General features: G+C 39.6%; 2 protein-coding genes across 2 annotated transcripts; one reads left to right on the forward strand and one right to left on the reverse strand.

The window, feature by feature from the left end:
* Positions 1-2,301: 2,301 nt before the first annotated feature.
* LOC122780930 (nardilysin-like) lies at positions 2,302-21,502 on the reverse strand. Its single transcript, XM_044044366.1, has 31 exons — positions 21,420-21,502; positions 19,843-20,083; positions 18,788-19,064; positions 18,167-18,248; positions 17,820-17,973; positions 17,196-17,269; positions 16,692-16,787; positions 16,177-16,299; positions 15,999-16,056; positions 15,526-15,599; positions 15,349-15,418; positions 15,191-15,268; positions 14,994-15,114; positions 14,775-14,833; positions 14,288-14,342; positions 13,633-13,737; positions 13,326-13,449; positions 12,242-12,328; positions 11,776-11,895; positions 11,653-11,704; positions 10,897-11,047; positions 10,178-10,305; positions 8,171-8,333; positions 7,503-7,534; positions 7,052-7,190; positions 6,574-6,621; positions 5,599-5,651; positions 5,445-5,528; positions 4,964-5,171; positions 4,444-4,533; positions 2,302-3,716 (listed from the first exon to the last, which is right to left on the reverse strand). Exons 2-31 carry the CDS (start codon positions 20,067-20,069, stop codon positions 3,489-3,491), a joined length of 3,360 nt encoding a protein of 1,119 aa, XP_043900301.1. The 5' UTR covers positions 20,070-20,083; positions 21,420-21,502; the 3' UTR covers positions 2,302-3,488.
* Positions 8,715-10,115, forward strand: LOC122780627 (probable tubulin polyglutamylase TTLL9). The gene has a single exon (XM_044043713.1). The coding sequence runs from the start codon at positions 8,715-8,717 to the stop codon at positions 10,113-10,115; it is 1,401 nt and encodes a 466-aa protein (XP_043899648.1).
* Positions 21,503-22,800: the final 1,298 nt, after the last annotated feature.

The raw sequence follows: 22,800 nt of genomic DNA on the forward strand, positions 1-22,800 counted from the left end.
ACCGTACACCAAGGCGGCAGAGGTGGAGTCTGAGCTACAGGTGGCGCTCTGAGCAGAGACGGAAAAAAGAAACCACTGAGAAGATGTTGAGCGTTTTAAGCTCTTAACTTAATGTTTCGAGCTGCTGCGATGAGTCTTATATTAACTTTTACAAATGAACAAAAAAAGATTGTTTTGTGGTAGTTGACTCTCAAAATGCATCAATAGATTATTCAGATAATTAAAAATAATCCTCAGTTTAGAAAGTATTGCTTAATAACATTAACAACACAATAAATTCTCTGTGCTGCACCTTTAATAAACAAAGAGAACTGAACTCGCGTGAACGCTGAGCTTCCAGGAGACCAGCTCATACTGAGTGAAGACCTTCAGAGCCTCGATCTGCAACAGAGAGAGAGACCACGACAGGTTAGGACCAGGACCAGGACTTCAGTCCTGCCAGCAGCAGCAGCATCACTTTGAAAGTCCAAGCTTAGTGTTTTTATATAGTGGAGATTTCACTTGTAGTAAAAGTTCTGGTGCAGTTTACCTGTTCATATTAAATCTCCACATGTTATTAAATGACATTTAAAAGAACTCATCTCTTCTCTCTGACAGGAGGACTTTTTATTTAATTTATCATGATTTACTGTTGTAACTTTAACACTTGTTGTTTTTAAATGTGCTATTGAAATAAAATTAACTTGACTTAATAAATGTGTTTTTATAGAATAAAAAGAGACATGTATACGTACATTTACATCTAAGAGAAGCCACACTTTGCTTCAGGAGAGAGAGACGCTCATGAGAGGGTTAAATACGAGTAAATCAAGTGGACGAGGGTTTCTGGGTCTCACCTCTCTGCTGAGTCGGTCAAACACGTACTGCTGTGTCACCACCTCAAACCAGTGACGATCCACTTCCTCTCCCAGGTGAGCGTCCTCACACTCCTTCAGTTTGACCAGAGCCGTCACCTGTGTCTTAAAGGCACGCTCAGAGAGGACGCCTTATACTATGACTTTTTTGTCTCATTTTGGACGACATACAAACCTGTGACTTTTGTCTCATTTTGGACGACATACTAACTGTGACTTTTTGTCTCATTTGACTCCACATACAAACCTGTGACTTTGTCTCATTTTGGATCTACATACTAACTGTGACTCTTTTGTCTCTATTTTGGACCACCACAAACTATGACTTTTTTTTGTCTCATTTTCACGTAACATACTTAACTGTGACTTTTTGTCTCATTTTGGATCTATTATACCACTATGACTTTTTGTCTCATTTTGGACGACATACTAAACTATGACTTTTTTGTCTCATTTTTGGACAAATATACTAAACTATGACTTTTTTGTCTCATTTTGGATCTACCCAATAACTATGACTTTTGTCACATTTTGGAATTTTTACATAATTAAACTGTGGATTCCCTTTTTGTTCTATTTTGACGACATACTAAACTGTGACTTTTTTTGTCTCATTTTGGACAACATACTAAACTGACTTTTTGTCTCATTTTGACCTATTATTAACTGTGACTTTTGTCTCATTTTACCCACACATACTAAACTATGAGTTTTTTGTCCTTACTTTTACCCACCTACTAAACTATGACTTTTTGTCTCATTTTGGACAACATACTAACTAAGACTTTTTGTCTCATTTGGATCTACATACTAAATCCATGATCTTTTTTGTCTCATTTTGACAACATACTAAACTATGACTTTTTGTCTCATTTTTGACAACATACTAAACTATGACTTTTTGTCTCATTTTGGACAACATACTAAACTATGACTTTTTTGTCTAATTTTGGACGACATACTAAACTATGACTTTTTTGTCTCATTTTGGACGACATACTAAACTATGAATTTTGTCTCATTTTGGACATCCTCACCCCATTCATGCAACACATCTGTCGGCCTATATGTGTAACAGACTCTGTGGCACAACAGTAGAACGTCTGACTCCAGATGCGAGTTCAAATGCACGTCAGGGTCAAAATTCTTGGCCTCTGTTGCTCATATTGCAAGCAAGTGCAGAAACGCACACTCGATACGAGTGTAAATTTGTCGCTACGTTAAGCACAAATTTGCTGTGGTCACAATATATCTTCAATTTATAAAATTTATCACAGCACTTTTTTGGAAGGTGAGATTTTCTGCTATTAGGAACAAATTAGTAGGTTTTTTAAATAATCTGACACTGCAAAAAAATAAAGCCTCAAAATCAATGTTTCTGCCCATATTGTTTGTTAAAAATTCTAATTACCAATTTCAAAACAAAGAAAAACAAAGAAGCTGTTAATTTAATCAGGTATTTTTTTAATGTAATTAATTACACATATAGCACATTCTGGCCTCCACAGTCGATAAAACACTAACTCACTCCATAATCACACACTGCTGAGGCCCATACATTATTTATCATAAACAGAATTATAATGATGTGAAAACATGTAAATGTAAACTCATAAAAAACACAGCTACTGCGTCGTCACTGAAAATAATGACAGTTCTGCCCTTTTTTTGTTTTTGAACCAAAGCCCTGAGTCGACGTGATGCATTCACTTCACGTAGGAGAAACCAAAGCCTTTTTTTCAGTTAAAACTTTCTCAACGTGTCAGATTATGTGCCGTAGTTTCTAGAGGATTTGGTATTTAAAGGATTTTAAAGGTAAAGTTCAGTTGCTTTTTTTGAAGCATGATTGTATTCGGCCTCTCCTATGTTTTAAATCATCTTGAATTAATGTTAAGAATTAGATTTCTGCTTTATTTCACTGTGAGACACACTTTTCCAACAGGAAACTTCAGTCTGTAAACCACTCACTCTCCCACACCAAACCACATGGAGAAAATCAGTGATTTTAGCTCGCGGGGACACAGGAGCTGCTGGTCCTCTGCTGCCTCGTGTGGTCACTTTGTGTCAATGAGGTTAATCCAGATTAACCTCAGTGACCTTTAAAATGCCGAAATTACAAAATAAGACATTTGCAGTTAGTGACGGAGGCAGTAGTGGATCAACAACTTTGGTGAGTGAGTGGTTTACAGAAGAAACAACTTCAGTTTTCTGTTGGAAACACAAAGTCAGTATGGATTTTACTCAGTGAGTCTTTTGTCATGTGACTTAAATGATTTTTCCTCGCGTTGCCATGGCAGCCACACATCAAATAACTTTAATCTACCTCTTTAAAAACGTGTAGTTACAGTTTTCTGTATATAAATGTAAAGTGTGACTTCCTTTATAACTGCAGTCCTGATTCAAACTATAGATTGAACCAGAATGTGAGGTTGACTGTATGGAGGTAAAGTGTGTGATATATATAAATTAAATTGAAACAATGTTATTTAGTAAGAATCTTGAACTTAAAATCTCTGAAATGTCCTTCAGTTCCTGTCCATGTCTGCCGTGTAACTGCATGCCGGCCATCACCATGGTAACTGTAGAGGAGGAGTTTCGTCACTGTGTGTTTGTGTGTGTGTGTGTGCGTGACACCTAGCTGAGGACTTTGTGGTAGGGGTGAAGGAGGACGGAGGAGGTGAACGCTCTGATGTCAGTGATGAGCACTGCGTCCCGGAGCGACGGCGTGGAGGCAGACAGGAAGGTCAACTCGCTGACTTCACCGTACGCCGAGGGGGCGGGGACGAGGGCGGCGTCCGAGTCTGAGCTACAGGTGGCGCTCTGATCCGGCGGGTCGTTCTCCTCCACCCCGAAACCGACCACCTGAGCAGAGACGGAAAAAAGAAATCACTGAGACGATGTCGAGCGTTTTAAGCTTTTAACTTAATGTTTAGAGCTGCTGCGATGAGTCGTATATTAACTTTTACATTAAATTAGTGACGTGTTATTTTTAAATGTATGTGTTCACTGAGAAAGTATTGATTGCACTACTGATAAAAAAGAAGAGAAAAAAAATGCATGAACATTTCACCAAAAAGAAAACAGGAGCAGCAACTTTAGTGCTTAAACTTCATTTCCCAGAATTCCCACAACTAACAACCGTGACTTCTTAAAGGGACAGACAGAATTAGCTTTTTACTTACGTAAATGACTCCAGATTATTGACATGCATCAATAGATTATTCAAATAATTAAAAATAACCCTCAGTTTAGAAAGTATTGCTTAATAACATTGTAGGAGCCATTTTTGAGTTAGTGTCTTGTGCAAGTTTTATTTTTGACCACAAGGGTGCAGTACCGTTTTCTTTTTGTCCGCTTGACACAGCAGCAGTGCAGCTGCCTGAAATGAGTGTAATTAGTTTGAGTTGGGAACATCACGCAAAGAGACCAACCTTGCACAACCTTTTTTCCTTTTTGTTTTTCCTCTGAACTCGAGTAAAGTTCTTCCTCCAACCACCATCAGGTGACAACTAAGTTTTTGTTTTTAGATACGAACATGAAGTCAATTCTCTGTGCTGCACCTTTAATAAACAAAGAGAACTGAACTCACGTGAACGCTGAGCTTCCTGCAGCTCGTGGTTCTGTGCTGCAGGAACCAGGAGACCAGCTCGTCCTGAGTGAAGACCTTCAGAGCCTCGATCTGCAACAGAGAGAGAGACCACGACAGGTTAGGACCAGGACCAGGACCAGGACTTCAGTCCTGCCGGCAGTAGCAGCAGCATCACTTGATTTCACTTGTAGTAAAAGTTCTGGTGCAGTTTACCTGTTCATATTAAATCTCCACATGTTATTAAATGACATTTAAAAGAACTCATCTCTTCTCTCTGACAGGAGGACTTTTTATTTAATTTATCATGATTTACTGTTGTAACTTTAACACTTGTTGTTTTTAAATGTGCTATTGAAATAAAATTAACTTGACTTAATAAATGTGTTTTTATAGAATAAAAAGAGACACGTATACGTACATTTACATCTAAGAGAAGCCACACTTTGCTTCAGGAGAGAGAGACGCTCATGAGAGGGTTAAATACGAGTAAATCAAGTGGACGAGGGTTTCTGGGTCTCACCTCTCTGCTGAGTCGGTCAAACACGTACTGCTGTGTCACCACCTCAAACCAGTGACGATCCACTTCCTCTCCCAGGTGAGCGTCCTCACACTCCTTCAGTTTGACCAGAGCCGTCACCTGTGTCTTAAAGGCGTCCTCGCTCAGAGAGGACAGACGCTGCCCGAAACTGACCAGGAACTCCTCAATCTTTGCCTCCACGAACTCTGAGCTGTGACGAGCACGAGTGGAAGACACGAAAAAGACAATTATTCATAAAATTATATCAAAACTTTTGACTTTTTTCTATCATAATTTTGACAAATTTTTACCTTTTTCTTTCACATAAAAATTGTTCCTGATAAAAAAAATTATTTTTCCTTTCTAAAATTTTGATTTTTTTCTCTCATAATTTTGAAAATGTTGCTTTTTTTTTCTCCTTTCTCATAAAGTTTTGTGTGGATATAAGTGGATGTGTGGAGAAACAAAAAAAACACCTCCTCACCTGAACTTGGTTGCTTGTGTTTCCACGGTGACGGAGAAGCCCAGCACTCCTGAGGTGTTCCTGCAGGTTGGATACACCTGGTACCTGGAGGTCATCAGAGCAGTGAGAATGGTTTACGCTCTCCATGTTTCTGATTATTCATCTGTGCACTCACCCCAGAGTCTCCTTTGTCCTGAGGAAGTCAAAGCAGGGCTCCTCCATGTGCATCTGTCAAAATAAAAGCATGAAGGCGGAGTTAACATGATTTTACGATTGTTTACATACAGGAAGCAGGAAGTGCAACATACATGTTATTATTATACAGTGCTTAACAAATGTATTAGACCACCACACAGTGTAAGGTTTATGCCCTAAATTAACAGCATTAGTAATTATCAAAATTATTTTTTGTTTCTGTGTTTCCAGTTAATACACAAGAGTGTAGAAGCTCTTCAACTGAAATGATATTTTTTATGCCAATATATAATTATTATCGTTATTCATGACGTTTCAAATTTACTGTTTAACAAAAAACTGAAAAAAAATTAGTAAAAAGAACAGTATTTCTAAATTAAGATCAAATTATAGTGCTTTCTTGAACAGTTACATTGGTTTTATTGGTTGAATGTTAAGCTTTGAGTCAAATTTGAGTCTATAAAGTTGAATTCAGTTTGTTATTTTCCAAATAAATAACAATAATTCTATTTAGTTTTAAACAGGTTTTTGAAGGAGTTATGTTTTCTCGTTTTTATGACAGATGGTCGAAAACATTTGTATATTTCTGTGTTTTTGTCTATAATTTTGTAAAATAAGGGCTTTTATTTTTCATTAATAAAGCGGAAGTTGATGAATTTACCTCTGGAGTAATATTTGCTACAGTCAGTGACACGTGGGGGTTTGGTTTTGTAGCTTTGCCACATTAGGCAAACATTTAAGATATTTATAACACCACTGAAGATGTACACTGTTATGATTTGAGTCTTCAGGGTGATGTCACAGTACCCACTGCCACTTGGAAATGTGGAAATTACAACACTCCCTCATGTGGTTCAGAAGTGAACTGCAAGTAGAAATCATCCTGACCTCAGGTGTGCGTGGGTTTACAGCTGCAGATGAAACCCAGAAAATGACAGTGAGTGTGAACACTCACCACCATCAGCTCCATCAGCGCGTGTTGTCTGAGGTTCTTCAGCCCCGACTGGAACACAGGTGACACAGTTAGAAACAACAACAACAACAACAACAACAACAGAAACTGGACAACATTTTTGAAAATAGGTTATTTACTTTTTTGGATATTATATTATTTTTATGCATAAAAAAGAAATCAAATGGACAAGATATGACCAGACAAGACACGGTGACATAGGACAGGACAAAATAAGACGAGATGAGACGAAATAAGACAAGATATAATAAGGGAAGAATACACAGGACAAGACAAGACATGATAAGACAACACAGGACAAGAGAAGATATGATGAAACAAGATTAGACAAAATAACATAAAAAGACAAGACAAGACACAACAAAACACTACATCATATCACTCACAATAAAACTACAATTTAAATTCAAAAACCAGTTTAAAAGTTAATGTCCTCAGTGTAGGGACTGTGTCTCCTCACCTGGTAGTAGACGGTCACTTCAGAGTTGGCATCTCCCTTGTTGAGAGACTTGACTTTACAGAGGTGACTTTTCTGAGGCAGCTCCACCACCCGAAAGGAGACGGGGACCTCTGTGGACAGAGGCCGGTACTGCAGCTTCCTGCAGAGGAATAAACGTGTAACGTTAGACAGTAACACACTGCTGCTAAAGATGCACCAGCTCTGTTCAGCCGGTTGCAAACAAACAGATAATCTGATCACAAGTAAAATATTTGCTCTAAATTAAACCATTTTTTATTATTAATGTGCTGTGTTAAAATATCAACACTGAAGCATCTGAGACTTAAAATGAAACTGGACACTAATTCAGTTTAAATTTGACATTTTTAAACATTTGCCTCAATGAAAACAAGAAATTTATCTTTGACTTCAAATTTTAAAAAGTGCATTTAATATGTGACGTGATACTCACTGGACAAAGTACTGCAGAAACTCCTTGGACTCCTGTTGGACGAAACAAACACATTAATGATTTTCTCGGTTAATAGTTGTTTGGGCCACAAAATGTCAGAAAATGCTAAAAACAAAATAAGTTTGCAAAAACGTGAAATGCTTTCTTTTTCTCCACAAATTAGAATGATTGATTTGTTATTCAGAGCAAATAAAGCAGAACATATTCTCATTTAAGAAGCTGAAAAATCAGAGATTTTTTTCATTATAAAAAAACCAAAAAAAAAACAGAAACAAAAATCAATAGAATTGACAGTATAAGTAAAATACGTGAGCACGTTTTAATCAATGATCCACACAAAGCTGAATGTATGTGTTGATATTTTGCCTTCTCTGCTCAGATCAGACACAAACTCTGTTTTACAGCAGTTACTGTCACTGGTAGGAGTTTTAAAAAGTTCAAAGGTCACATCAGGATCATGTTTCTAAGCTTTATGGGAGCATGTAGGGTGAGGTTTCTCTCAGTTTACTTCTTCTTCTGGGTTTCAAGAGTAGCTTGCATCCATGATGTTGCATTACTGTTAGAAAACATTCTCCTGTTAAAAGGTTATCAAAGAATGAATCATGAATAAGAGCTTTTACTGTACTGTGCAGTGCCATGTTTACATTTTCTGTGCATTACTCTCTCACCGAGCTGGTGAAGTTTCCCTGCACCAGCCCCTCAGTGTATAGCTCCGCCTTCATCCCAGCGACAAAGGTCATGAGGTCGTTGACGGTCAGACCCTTCGTGACAGCCTGATACTTCTGAATGACAGACCAGCGACAGTGTTCCAGGATCAGCAGACGAATATCCCTTCAGAGAGAGAGAGAGAGACAGAGCAGGGGAGAGTCAGGTCTAGAATGTTCTACTATGCAGAACGTTACAGATGAATCCATCTTCAAGATGTTTATCGGCCATTTGTGCACAGACTCTGGGCACAAAGGAATTCTGGAGCAAATGACAGTTCCTCAACTCTGGAGGTACCAGAGTACCAGAGATTGAGCAAGAAGGACAATGTCTATCTGTGGTCCTCTTAGTGTGCAGGCTGCTGGACTTAGTGGAAGAAGAATCCAAGGCTTTTATCCTCAGATCAAAGACAAAAGGACAGATCTGGCATCAGTAATCTGACATAACATCCCCACAACTACCTTCAACACCAGTGAAGACTCTGGAAAACAAATGCAGCAGTCTGTGATGTCCAGCCTGTCCAAAAAGATTAAAACCATCCAGGACAACAACCAGCAGGCCCAAAAGACCATTAAGAAGGATTCCGTCACCCATGTCCCAAAGACCAAGTCCGGCACCACCAGCCGAAAGAACCATGTCAGAAAACCGAAGGAGGAGCGGGAAGGCAGGATCTGTGTACGTTACAAATGTGGCCTGATCAAGACCATGCAGTTTGTCCTGGGCCAAAGACCAGGCTGGGTTGAGGTTGCAGATGAAAATGGAGAGTGGGATTTCAGCTGGTGTGATCTGAGCTGGTTCAGGGACAACTATTTCTCCTACATGGAGGAGCACGTGAGGATAAACCACTTTCGCAAGTGTTACGAACTGACGCGTAAAAACCTCATGGTGAAGAATCTCAAAAGGTACAAAAAAAACCTGGAGAGAGACGTTGGCCAGGAGGAGCTCAGATGTGACTTTTTCCCGTGCACCTTCGAGCTGCCCAGTGAGTATCACATCTTTGTCGAGGAGTTTAAAAAATGTCCCGGCAACACCTGGATCATGAAGCCCGTGGCGAAATCCCAAGGGAGGGGCATTTTCCTGTTCAGGAAACTCAAGGACATCATGGACTGGAAGAGGGACAGCACCCGCACAGAGGAGCTGAGGGATGGACCTCAGGTGGAGAGCTATGTGGTCCAACGCTACATCGAGAACCCTTACCTGATTAACAGCAGGAAGTTTGATCTGAGGGTCTACGTTCTGGTCACATCATTTAATCCCCTCAAGGCCTGGCTGTATCGAGACGGCTTCGCCCGCTTCTCCACCACTCGCTTCACTCTCAGCATCATTGACGACAAGTACATGCATCTCACCAACGTGGCTATACAAAAAACCGCGCCAGACTACGATCCCGACAAGGGAGGCAAATGGTTGATCCAGCAGCTCCGCAGATACCTGACGGCAAAACACGGCCAAGAGACGGTGGAGACCCTGTTTGCTGAGATGGACAACATCTTCATCCGAAGTCTCCAGAGCGTACAAAACGTCATCATCAACGACAAGCACTGCTTTGAGCTCTACGGGTACGACATTCTCCTGGATCAGAACCTCAAACCGTGGTTACTCGAGGTCAACGCCTCGCCGTCGTACTCGGCCAGCAGCCGGGAGGATTTCGAGCTCAAGTGCCGACTCCTGGACGACACTTTGAACGTTGTGGATATGGAGGGAGTGCTGACGGGCAAGGAGAAGAGGGTGGGCGGCTATGACCTCATGTGGAACGATGGGCCCGTTTACAGAGAAGACGTCAACCTAGAGGCAATTGAGGGTTCTTGTTTGACCGCCAACACACACCTCGGGTGTGTGAACGACAGAGACAAGCAGCTCCGACAGCGACTAAAAACTTTTCCAGGCCAGAAGAAGACACAACTATAGGAAGACGGAATCCTCTGTTATCCAGGCAAACATTCCACAGAGACGAGTGTGTTGCCACTTACTTGCCGAGACGCTCCGGTTTGATGAGGATGTTGAAGTAGGTTTTTTTCAGCTGCTCTGAGAACATGGCGAAGACGTCGGGCTCGGTGCTGAAGTCTGCCAGGTGATCCACGATCAACCTCAACAGCAGCTGAAACACATTCAAAACAATGTCATTCATCTTTTATGAATCAACCTTTGTTTTCTTACCACATTTGAAATCCGACATGTTTTGTTTTTCAGATTACAGAGATCCTTCTTCTGTGGTATTTAACAGCAGCTTACATTCACAATGTTAGAAAACTCCTACACCACCCAGTCCATCATATTCTCTCTTTTCCTTTCATCTCCTGTCATTTTTTATCTCCATCACGTTCCATTAAAGGACTTGTTTTTGTACTGACACAGACCTGAACTATCACTTTAAGAGAAAGTGAAATAATTTAACAACTCAATGATTATTTCATGTAAACACAAACCTTATAAAACCCTTTTAATCTGCGTTAAAAAGGTATTTAAATTAAAGCCTGGCAGCCAAACATTAAAGTGATTTCATCTAAGACCGAAGTTGAAATTTACTTCTACTTGATTTTTAACCAACTTTCATGATTTTAAACATTCTAACTAAACTGCAAACTTGAGAGTACCATGTACATATGTCAAAATAAACTTTGACACTACACTGTATTCACCAGCAAGAAAACAACAAAAGCTGGACCCCACTTCATCGACGTGTCCTCACCGGCAGTTTGTGGTTGAAGCCCTTGAGTCGGATCACCAGGCCGTGCTCTCCAGCCACCAGCTTGTACTCCAGCTGAGCGACGTCAGCCTCGTACGCCGGCTCTGCCAGGTTATGAGCCAGGACGTTCACAAAGAGGTCAAAGAGAACCAGACTGGAGGAGAAACACGACAGCAGCAACTTCTTAAATCACTGCTTTCTAAACACAGTTAGACCAAAGTCTATCAGTAAAGCGGCTGTGATTACTCCTATATTCAATTATTGAATTAATATTACTTAAAATGAACCAAATACAATGGAAAATAGTGTAGCCGGAAATGAATAAGAAGGTGCAGGTTAGTGCTTCCTATTTTTACCTTTGACCGAGGTTATCATGTGTAATCAAAAGAGAAATGGAGAAAATCTCATTAAAAAGGAAAAATCTAAAGCCTCTCATTTATCAGTGTTTTTCTTTAACAATTTATACAATATCTATGATTTTTCAGCTTTATAAATGTGAATATTCTCTGGTTTCTTGGCTCCATAAAACAAAGAAATGATTTATCACTGAATCATTACGGTTTGTGGACAAAAACCAGACATTTGAGAACATCATCATTCCCAGTTTGACAAACACTGATCAACGTTTCAAATGTTTCAACGTTTCCTGACATTTTGTGGACCAAACAAGTACTCGATTGATTAATCAAGACAATAACAGACAGATTATTAAAACAATGGTAGGCCGCAGCTTTGAAGTTGAATATTATTATTACTTACTTCTCAGGACTCTTCTGAATCACCGGGGAGATCAAGTTGAACCGAATATACGCTGAAACACACAAGAATCCATGTGTCACTAAAACATGTCAAACAGCACGTCGCAGTCTAAGTCCAACGAACCTTTGGGGATTTTGAACTTGTTGTCCTTCTTGTACCACAGACAGCCTCGCTCACTGTTGACGATCCTGACAGGAAACTCTGTGTCTGGACAGTCGGACGTTTTCAGGGTGAAATCAGTTGCTGTCGAGGGGAAAAAAAAAAAAAGATATATATACTAAATATCAAATCTGTCCCCATCAACTGTTAGACTGGCTGTGTGTGTCACTCTATTGTAAACTGTTACCAGTTCTGTATTTGCAATACTACGATACTGCAATACTCTTAGTAACAAAGTGTTTGAAGACCGGTGACGTATCACACAACAGAGCTCGCTGACGTTAAGCAACCAAGACAATGCATTTGACCACTTTAACACTTCACTGTGTGAAAATCTCTGTCATAACAACAAGCAAAAATGATCTGCAAACTGAAATATTTCTAAATGAATCAACGCTGAAAGCCAGAATTACGCTCATCACGTACTGACCGATGAACTTGTTCTCAGCGGGGAGGTGGAGGTCAGGGTTGAGTTGGAAGTCTCCTGCCCAGCGCTGGGTCCACACATCTGGGACATCTAAAAACAGATTCTGATCATGTGAGGATACTGGATCTTCTCTGTGCCTACAGCGCTGAGAATATAGGCTTTCACTTGGACTTTGTTTTAACAATGGATGGATTTTATGAAAAAATCATAAAAACTGAATGTTTTTAGAACATTTTAGAACATCATCATTTCAAGGTTTGGGAAACACTGATCAACAGTCTGGACCACACTTTATTTATCTATCACTGTTCATACAAATCAGTGCAATTCAAAGTGCTAAACAGGCTCAAGCATCAAGCAACACATTCATATTATATTAATAGATATTAAACATAAAACAGAGAGGGGAAAAAATTAGCAAGTGGGGCCTTCGCGTCCCCGCACAAGTCGGCGAGTGCAGCAATCCACAAAACCTTTCGCCTTTGATGTGTCTAGTACAAAGTGGCGTGTTTTTATGTCAGTACGTAGGGTGCAAATCGCCAAAATGGATCACAAAGTGGCCGACTACCGGTTGAGTTGAGGCCATGGTTACTTTTTTGTTCTTCTTGGTTAATAACATCTTCCCACCAAGCTTCGGGAAATTCGGTGGAAATCAATTTTGCCTCTTTTTTCACTTTAGGGGGCGCTATTAAGCCCTTGAGCAACGCACGGGTCCAGGAACTAGCCAGACCTGCCCTCTATGGAGAGATTTTATGCTCGTAAACGCCCTCAAAAATGACCGCAAAGCCACGGATAGAAGAATAATCTGAAGGGTAACAAGAAGTTACTGGCACATGTTTCGGCCCCTGAAAATATTTATCTAATAAAAGTGGTATGCTAATGAGGTAAAGCATGGACTAAGATAAAATAATAGATAAACATGGAGAATGAGATAAAATTGTTAAATGAAGTTCAGTTACATGCCAGGGTTAACAGTTCTACAACAACATGAAGAGACATTTAACCGTCTGAAACAGGTCATTTCTGTTTGTGTCAACACAGTTTGAAAGGGTTTGAGAGGAAAAGAAATAGAGAAAGACAGACATACCTTCCATGCTGTAACAGGTACCGAACCATTTCTCTCTGAGAGGACAGCATCCTTCATTCTCTGGAGACAGAAGCAACAGGTTTGCTCTGTCTGGAGTCAACAGGGACAGAGCTGCACTGATCACCTGCACGCACACACACACACACACACGTTGATGTTGACAGTAGAATATGGTCATACTTCTGAGGATTATACATGAATGTACAGCTACAGAGGAGAACAATAATAAACTTTATTGACATAACACTAGCAGAGGCAGAGAAAACGACGATCCTTAATGTCAATCAGAATCAGTAGCAGTCACTACCTGTGTGTTGTACTCAAACATGAGCTGGTCACCGGTCAGGAAGTCTTCTTTAGGAAACAGCTGCATGTTCTCACAGATGTTCTCCACAAACTCGATGGGATCTGTCTGAAAAGAAAAAGAGGGACGACGCAGAGTCAGAGAGCAGGAGTATATTATACATGTTATGTAAAGGAGTATGTAATGTTTTGGGTTGATTCCATGATGTCACAAAAAGACGTACAAAACTTTACAGCATCTGTCACAGTCCCCATTGGAATCAGGTAATCGGTTTTGTGATTTTCTTGATTAATCGAGTATTATTTTGTCCATAAAATGTAGGAAAATGTTGAAAAATGCCGATCAGTGTTTACCAAACATGGAAATCATGATATTCTCAAATGTCTTTTCAGTTTTAATGATTTTTTTTGTCAAATGGAGCAAAGAAACCAGACAATATTCACAGTTAAGAAGCTGAAAAATCAGAAAGCTTGTATTAATTGTTAAAAACGTAGTTGATGATTCATTTAGTCATCGATTAAAAAGAATAATCGTTGCAGCCCTAGTCACCATATTTGTATAACATAGGCTTCTGTTCCTGATCTTAACATTTCTAACCATGACAATGTCATGTTTTCACTTTGTTGATGTGTGTGTGTGTGTGTGTGTGTTACTGTACCTGCTCCTGATAATGGAACTCGTTGGCTTCGATCTTCTGAATTTCCTCATAAACTCTGGCAGATAACATATTTGACAAAAACAGGCTTTAGTTTTGTAGTTTCAGACATCATCATGAACACTAAACACACCTGACTCAGTCGTTACCAGGCTCTCCAAATTATATTATAATTATTTATCTTCATCTTATGACGGATGTTATGAAACATCTGGAGCTGGAGAAAATAAGATTCTCACTGAAGAAACAGAAAACAAAGTTCTATAGAATTTGGCAGCCATTTATTATTTACTTTAACTGCAACTCATAGTTTGATGGCAGGCATTCAGGGTTTTCTTGAACCATGACATAAGGAACTTATTTATTTATCCGTATGTGTGGATATGGATGTCCTCTCCACTTGTATATTGTGAAGATATATATATCTTTTATGGCATGTTACATTCATATATGTGGAAAATCAATAAAGAGAGTTGAAAACAACACTGACCTCTGCTGGGGACCCAGAGTCTGGAGCATCTTCAGATATTGAAACACAAAATCAACCACCTGCACAGACACAAAACAACATCAGACAAAATCCACTCGATACGAAATGGTTTCATTTGAATTTAAATGATCTTTGTATGAGGTCAGATGATGTAAACATCATGTTTGAACTCCAAGTGAACATTTCTGTGTGTGTGTGTGTGTGTGTGTGTGTGTTGACCTGGTAGAAGTTCTGGTAGCCCTGATCAGTCAGGGTGATGGAGATGGAGAAAATGGAGTAGGTGGTGTTTTGGTCAAAGCCTGTCTCACTGTTTCCTCCAAACAGAGCCAGAGCCCAGCACCTGAACACACACAGAGATCACCATGAGTCTCCTGCACACACACTTTTACTACACACTTCATTTCTTTAGGACCTACTTCTTCCTGAGAAGAGACAGGATGCTGCCACTTCCTTCATGTCCAATCAGCCAGGAGATGTAATGAAGAGGCTTCACTCTGACAAATAAACACAAAGTCAGTCAAGTCTGAAGGTGGCACAGATGATGTAACAGTCACAGTGCAGGTACGTGTCTCACCTGTAGTGTTTCCCCTGAGGAGGCACGGCCCAGCTGATGGTCAGAGCATGAACCTTCCTCACAGGGATCACTGAAACACACAAAAGTAAAAGTAAATTCAGTCTAAACCCTCGTTACAGAATGGTTTAATGTAACGTCTGAATGCATGTTCAATGACCAGCCCTGTTATACTCTGACCTCTGTAGAGTTTGGTGAAATCTGGCGTGTCAAATGGCTGCTGCAGGTTAGAGAAGTCAGGTCGAGGTTCACCACTGAAACAAAACAAACAATAAATCCATTTTGTTTTTATTCTTCTTTAAAAAGGTGCTACTGTAACAGTTTCTGATTTCAGGTTGAAAAATCACTGATTTTCACTATGGACTTTGGTGTGGGAGAGTGAGTGGTTTACAGAGTAAGACAAATTTCAGTTTACAGTCAGATAAAGAGGTTAATATACTCTTACGTTGTCATAGGCTTAACTATGCTTAGACTTTATACGGTGAGCCTTTTGTTAAGAGGATACAAATCTACTTATCACTGTTGTTTCCGCTGGCAGCCATGTTTTCAATAAGAGTCAATGTCTGAAGTCAAAGCCACATAAAACCAAACCTAAAGTGAATCTTAAATAAAAATAAATGGATGCAGACTGAGTTTCTGGTTCGTCTCCTTACTTGTTAGGAACGTTGATGAAGATCTCTCTCACCCACTGCTCCAGAGTGTCCAGTGTCTCTACAGCAGAAACACAAACATCATTTATCATGTATATTTATTTGATTTCATGACTGATTGTTGAATCTCACACTCATTTCAACCTGAAATCTGTAAGAAAAATCCTGATTTTTTTTTAACCTTTGGACTGAACAGCAAGCGTCATGTAATGAGCAGAATAATATCTCCTCCAAAAGTCTCTGAGCCGCTGGTACGTGTTGATCTGCTTCTCTCTGGGCTCGTGTTTTAATGTCTGAGCGTTACCTGAGAAGAAAAACAACACATAAGAGTAAATCTATCCTTTAACGTTCCTAAAATTACATTCAACATGTAACACAGAAAAGACACTTGATATTTAAGAGTCCGAACTGACTCAGTGTAATGTTTTATTTCCTTTGTGAAAAACATGGAAGTTGATTAAATGTCGCTGAACTCACAAACACACCAGTGAGTCTGAGAAGCATTTGTTCCAAAAAAAAAGACAAAAAGTCAAAAAAAGACACAAGTTATAACAGCTAGAAACAGTTGAAGTGTTTTATAAGTTGTTTTTAAGTCATGATGAGACTTTTTCCCCTACATTCTTCCAAAGCCATAGGGAATGTTCATGTTCATGGCTGCTGCTCATGAGTGTGTGTGTTGACATAGTTCTGTCTTACCCCAGCAGAATTTGCTCATAGGGTGCCCAGGTTTAGCCAGACTCCCAAACAGCATCTCCTTACGGTGAGAGTCAGATGGTCTGGCCAGCTGATACTCTGAACACAGAGACAGGAAATGAAAACCAACAGGAAGGCGGAGTTTTACTGCGATCCACTTCAAATTCAGGTCACATACATGCATGAAAATCAGTACACAAGTGTCTTAGGTTAAGACGAACAAATAGTTAATTGAACCCATGACCCAAACCGAACAGGAAGGCTGCCATTTTGGACCGAACAAAAGCTTTGCCACAAAACAACTTCAGATTGTTGTCAGGTCACTAAAACAGGGATTACAAGTTATCAATTGCTTCACTTAGCGTCGCACGGTGTAGGTGCTAGGGGGCGTCAAATTTGTGGCTGATTCTGATGACTCGGCAAAAAAAAACACTCCAATACATAAGCTTCAACCTAATCAAACTTGCAGTTATCTCAATGCAATGGTTTGTATCAGAGATAACTCACCACTGTCCACAGCCTCCACCTCTCTGTCGATGGCGTCCTCTATCATCAGAGGACAGATGAAGAACTGAGCCCACCTGAAACACACAAACATCTGTGAGTGAACTGTACACACAGAGTACAAAGCTCAAATCAGTCATGTTTTATGTACTGTGCAGCCACAGCTAACGTTACACAGCTAACACCCCGCGTATGAGCCTTTTCTACTTATTTGGAGTTTGATCAAAGAACACAGCGGAATGTAAATGCTGCATCTGTTCTTGTTTGTTAAAACAATAAATGACTTTATAAAGCCACTTTTTTGTTGTCAATCTTTTGATCAGCCACAATAATGTAATAATGAACTTAAATAAAAATACATTAAGTTGAGGGCTTTTCTAAGTATTTTTTAGGTGCGATTAAAAATAATTAGATCAATCAATTACAGATCATTATTAATTAATTGCTCAAATTTTTTTAATCTCTTGACAGCACTACTTCTGATTCTCCCAAACATCATGAATATCATATTGTTTCTGATTTAAGTCACAGAAAAACAGGATATATTTGGGTGTTTGTCCATTTTTACACCACTGTTTTCAAGCAGAAATTTACCAAGAAAATCAAGACGGAAAAAGACAGCCTTACCTGTCGAGAGCCTCTCTGAAATACTTCCTCTGCACGTCGAACTGAAAGATGGTTCTCTCGCAGTCGGTGGAGGCGTTGTCACTGCCACCGTGTTTCTTCAGGAAAGCGTCAAAACCGTTCTCTGCCGGGTATTTCTCACTTCCCATAAACACCACTGAAGATCAGGGAGACAGGAACATCAGGTCAGGAGGTCATAAATGGAAAAAGCTAGAGATTTATACGAACCATTAACATTCATTAACGTTGTGACGTGTTAGTCAAACTAATTGTGGGTCAGGCTCTAGCTCAGCTATGTTAGTGTATCTTACTTCCCAAACTAAAGATTTCTGTCAGCTTCTTTGACTCACTGTGTTCCAGGAAGTGGGCGAGGCCCGGCAGGTCGTCCGGGTCACTGAAGCTGCCCACACTGATGCACAGAGCAGCCGCCGCCTGGAAGCAACACACACCACAAGACAACCAGAGATTATTAGAGGGGAACTAAACCCCCTCTTCTGAGGCTAATAACTCCCTCATCCAATGCCTGATTTTTAAAAATGCCAAGAAGTGGGCAGAGAGCCGAGTGAGAGTAGAGCAGTGGCTGTGGTCTGATTGTGAAAGCTGACACCGAGTTACAGCTGTGTGAAGTTAAAAGGGTTAAAATCTCAAAAATATAATTAATATTTGATATGTATATTTCAGGATGAAGGAGTTTTAAAAGATCGACTTGTAAAAAATATGAATCCATAATGTTTTTACAGCTGTTTTTGGGAAGGTGACATTTTTCCCCACTAGGAACAAATTAGTCCGTTTTTTCAGGCACTGAGACAACAGTTTTAATTTTTTTTTTAAAATATCCTCTGGCAAATATGAGCTGTATTCATTCAACACAGCCAAAATGGCTTGACAATAAAAAACGGAATTGCACAAAATGTCCCGAGGTCATGTCATAGAGATTTGAAAACACAAAGCTGACTCTTCACATCACTCACCTGCTTCTCAGAGCTCCCTTTCTGCTTCTTCGCTGCATTCTCCTCATCCAGCTCCTCAAAGTCGCTGTCCTGCTCTGACTCTTCTTCGTCTTCCTCGTCCTCCTCTGAACCCTCACCAGAATCTCTCTCGTCTTCATCTTCTTCAGGCTCTGCTTCCGCCCCGGCCCTGTCCTCCCCTGCCTCCATGTCCTCTCCATTTTCAATGTCGTCCTTCGTACCGGCGCCACTGAAGTCAGAGATGAGGAGAGCGCGGAGACCATTACTCAGCTCGATGAACCTGCAGAGAGAAAGAGAGAGGACCATGTAATCTCTGTGTCTCTGGGAGCTACAGTCCTATTCCAGTGCAGCTAAACAATAAATCCATTAATCCAATAGTTATTCCTAGGGATGCACAGTATTGGACTTTCTGTTTATATTAGGAGTGCTTGAGCTGATTTTGCCCGTGTCCAACTGCAGAGATTAATTATTAATTAAGAAAATAATCGACAGGTTCATCGATTATGAAAATGATTGTTAGTTGCAGCCTTTGTCAAGAAAATGTTTTATTAAGAAATCACTAAATTCCCTCTGTAAAGTGGAACCTTAGTTCCGGATATTTCTATATATTTTTAGTCCATATATTTAACTGATTTTCCTTTTTCCTCCATCTGATAAAATATAACTGTTTAATCATAACAAATAATTTTAAAAAATCAATTAACTTCAATAACCAGTTATTGAACAACATTAATGTTCTGTCTCTCTGACCTACATTAATATAGTATTGTCAATAAAATAATATTTAAACTAAATATTAAATAGTTCAAACGGGTCATTACAAAACTAAAAAGGTTTTGGATGAAAAAATATCAACATTTATAGTCTCTGAGAACAAACACTTTACTTTGTATTAATTGTCAGATTAAAAAAAATAATAATCAGTACAATACAGATTATTCATAAATAATTTTTATTCTACTTAAAAGGATTACAAACAAAGTGACACCAAAGCAAACTGGGAGCCTCTTCAAGATTTGCTTCATGATTGTTGACAAAAAAATGTATTTGTCTCCTACCTGTATTTCTTTGGGTCACTGGGTGATTTGATGATCCCTGCGTCTCCTCCTCCATCAACGTCAGCAGCAGCAGCACCAGCAGCACCAGCATCGGCAGCAGCCTGGGCCTTCACATCCTCTGACGCTGCCGGTGCTGATGGTGCTGGTGGTGGTGGTTCTCCCTGGTCTGGAGCAGATGCCTGTCCTGGTGCACAGCCACTGCTCATCGACTTGTTGGTCTGAGGCATTGTCACAGAGTCCTCTGGAGGGACAGCAGCGAGACATGAGGATAAACACACACGGACATTGTTATGGGAATTATGCACCTCATGTAATACATGAAGACAAATGCTCAATACAACCGTTTGATGTGACCTGAGACCACTCACTCTTTGTATTGTTAATGTAACTGTTGGATGCGATTTTGGCCAGTGACCATATGTATTGTTTTAGGAACTGTTTGAAGTAACTTGTGAATAGAGACAATGGGTCTGCGACTGAGGGCAAGGTGATAACAAACCCACAGAGGCGGGGGTCTGCACCTTATGGCAGGGTGATAGCTGACCCATTGAGACAGATAAATACCTTGCGATTACTACAAGACAGGGTGTCTTCACTTTGTAACTGGCCTGTGTGTGTTGCTTTGTGAATGCTCCTCTTGTACAAGATTAAACCCTTGTTTGGACACTGAGCTGACTCCGATCTCCTTCCTATGGATCTCAATTCTTTTGACAGACATGAATATAGATAATAGAGGGATTTATGTTAGACTGTTGCTGCTTCCACCAGGAAAATTAAATGTGTTCTTTTGCGAAATTTGATGTGTAAAAACCTTTGTTTGGATTCACCTCAGTGATATATGCTTTGGCTCGTTTTCGACAGCATTCAGAAATGTTGTTAACGATATTGCCCATTCAAAATTATCAATCATCAAAATTCACCACAATTCATTTACTACGTTAAGCAATAACATCGATAATATCACAATAATGAAATGTTCTACATTTGCACATGGTGAGGTCCTCGTACTTTTGGCGAAGTTCACAGTGTCTTGTTTCCTGCCTGAATAAATATTAACATTCAAAACAGTGATTTGATGGGTTGAATGTTTGCCGAATTCACGAAAGGCGTCTACTCATTGTAAATAAATGTCCACTCAAACATTCACGCGTCAATTATTTGGCAAATCGGAGAGGAAGGCTGGAAATATAACATTTCTGAAATGTAGTTTGGTGCAGTAGAGTATTAATAGCGTGTGTCACTGCGTAGATATCCTGGTTAATATTGAGCCAATTTTGAGGTTAGCTTAGTCGCCGGGGAGCTAGAAATGTAGCAGGCTAACTGGTGGAGCTAACGCCGCACATTCACAAATAACGTCATGAAAATAAGAACTTTCATTTAACGAATAACGGTGACACCGGCGGTTGGTTCGGATAACATGTTAGCATTTTATTAGCCTTCACTAATCCTGACACAACACAATGACTTGTCACCACTATGAGCTGCAGAGCAGGGGGGTTCATTTACTGCACAGCTCCTCGCGTGAACAATAAACCAGAAACATTTTACTTTTTTGTAAACATTAAAAATATACTCACATTTGTCTGCGCTAGCTTGAGGAAGTTTGAAGCACAGCTAATCCCACCCAGCCCGAGCTCCGGCAGCCAAAACAAAGCCTGTGATTGGCTGAGAGCGACGTCAGTCATCGGGTAACGGCGCCTGTGATTGGTCCGCGTCCTCTTCTACCTCCTATGCTTTAATCGTAGCCACAATGGACGTTATCGCCTTCTACTGGTGAGTCGTCGTCGTAGTTTTATATTTATCAAAAGTGCTTCCTTTGAGAGTTTCAAAATAAAACAAGAGACAAACGTAAAAGAAATCAACACATAATAATTTGAAATTTTAATCCAAAATAAGAGATTATTTATTTCAAACTGCTTTTATTAACAGTATATTTATTTTTTAAAACTAACATACAGTTTTATTTTATTATTAATATTTACTGTTAATACATTTACATACAATTACATACAAATTTAATACAACTATTCCAATTTATTGTAGACTTTAAATTACTTTTTAAAGCCTGTGTATTTTTATTGGAACTGCCCCGTATGTCGCTATAGCAACCGCTAACAGCCCACACATGTGACTAAGATTAACAGACAAAGTGAAAACTCTGACACATTCTGATTAAAGATTGTGATTTTTTAATTATTATCATTATCATACTAAATTGCATCTATAATATACAAACATTCACAATAATTGTTTTTTTTGTACAATCACTTTGTGCTTCTCCCCTGTTTTTCGGGGGGTGACCTGTAAGACAACAAGTTTACATAAACTCTCTATAGAATTTGTCCATGGTTATACACAGCATAAAAATAAATTATACGACACCATTGTTATTATCGTTTCTAACTCTATCATCATTTACAAATTCACTTAAAAAATAATCATATGAAGACAATGTCAATATTATATTATGTGTTGTTTTCTTTTCTTTTTTAATGACGAGTCACACACAGGAACGTGCGCTGTGGCAGCTATATAACAATTTGGCAGGATACTGTTAGTTTGTTTCTCTCTCTCTCTCTCTCTATATATATATATATTAATATTAAATTTTTTCCACTGACCTTTTCTTAAAGTCTTTCATCTACATACACACACACACACTCAGCTGACACAACATTATCAAAATATCACACAAAAACTCCTACAACTGAACACGCGATAAATATCATGATCACCATGTTGACTGTAATATCACACACACACACACACACACTCATGTAGGAAACACTGACAGGCCTGGGGGGGGCTTCACTCGCTCATCACTCATCAGCTCTGCTCACATGTGTTCATTTGTGAGGAGAAGGGAAAACACATCTCAGACTGGCATTGAATTGAAAAGCTGTAAAAACCACCATGAAGCAGGGCTGCAGCGCTCAAATCTACGGCCCCCAGGGGCAG

The sequence above is a fragment of the Solea senegalensis genome, linkage group LG14 (genome assembly GCF_019176455.1).
Source record: "Solea senegalensis isolate Sse05_10M linkage group LG14, IFAPA_SoseM_1, whole genome shotgun sequence".
Classification (NCBI taxonomy): domain Eukaryota; kingdom Metazoa; phylum Chordata; class Actinopteri; order Pleuronectiformes; family Soleidae; genus Solea; species Solea senegalensis.

Bases quoted from the DNA above. Each gene is read 5' to 3' on its own strand.
- LOC122780627 (XM_044043713.1), top strand. From the start codon at position 8,715: ATGTCCAGCCTGTCCAAAAAGATTAAAACCATCCAGGACAACAACCAG.
- LOC122780930 (XM_044044366.1), bottom strand. From the start codon at position 20,069: ATGCCTCAGACCAACAAGTCGATGAGCAGTGGCTGTGCACCAGGACAG. The intron at 17,270-17,819 runs GTAAGGCTGTCT...TGTGTGTTTCAG, and splicing joins TTCAGAGAGGCTCTCGACAG to GTGGGCTCAGTTCTTCATCT. The intron at 16,057-16,176 runs GTTAAAAAAAAA...TTTCTGCTGTAG, and splicing joins GCTTGCTGTTCAGTCCAAAG to AGACACTGGACACTCTGGAG.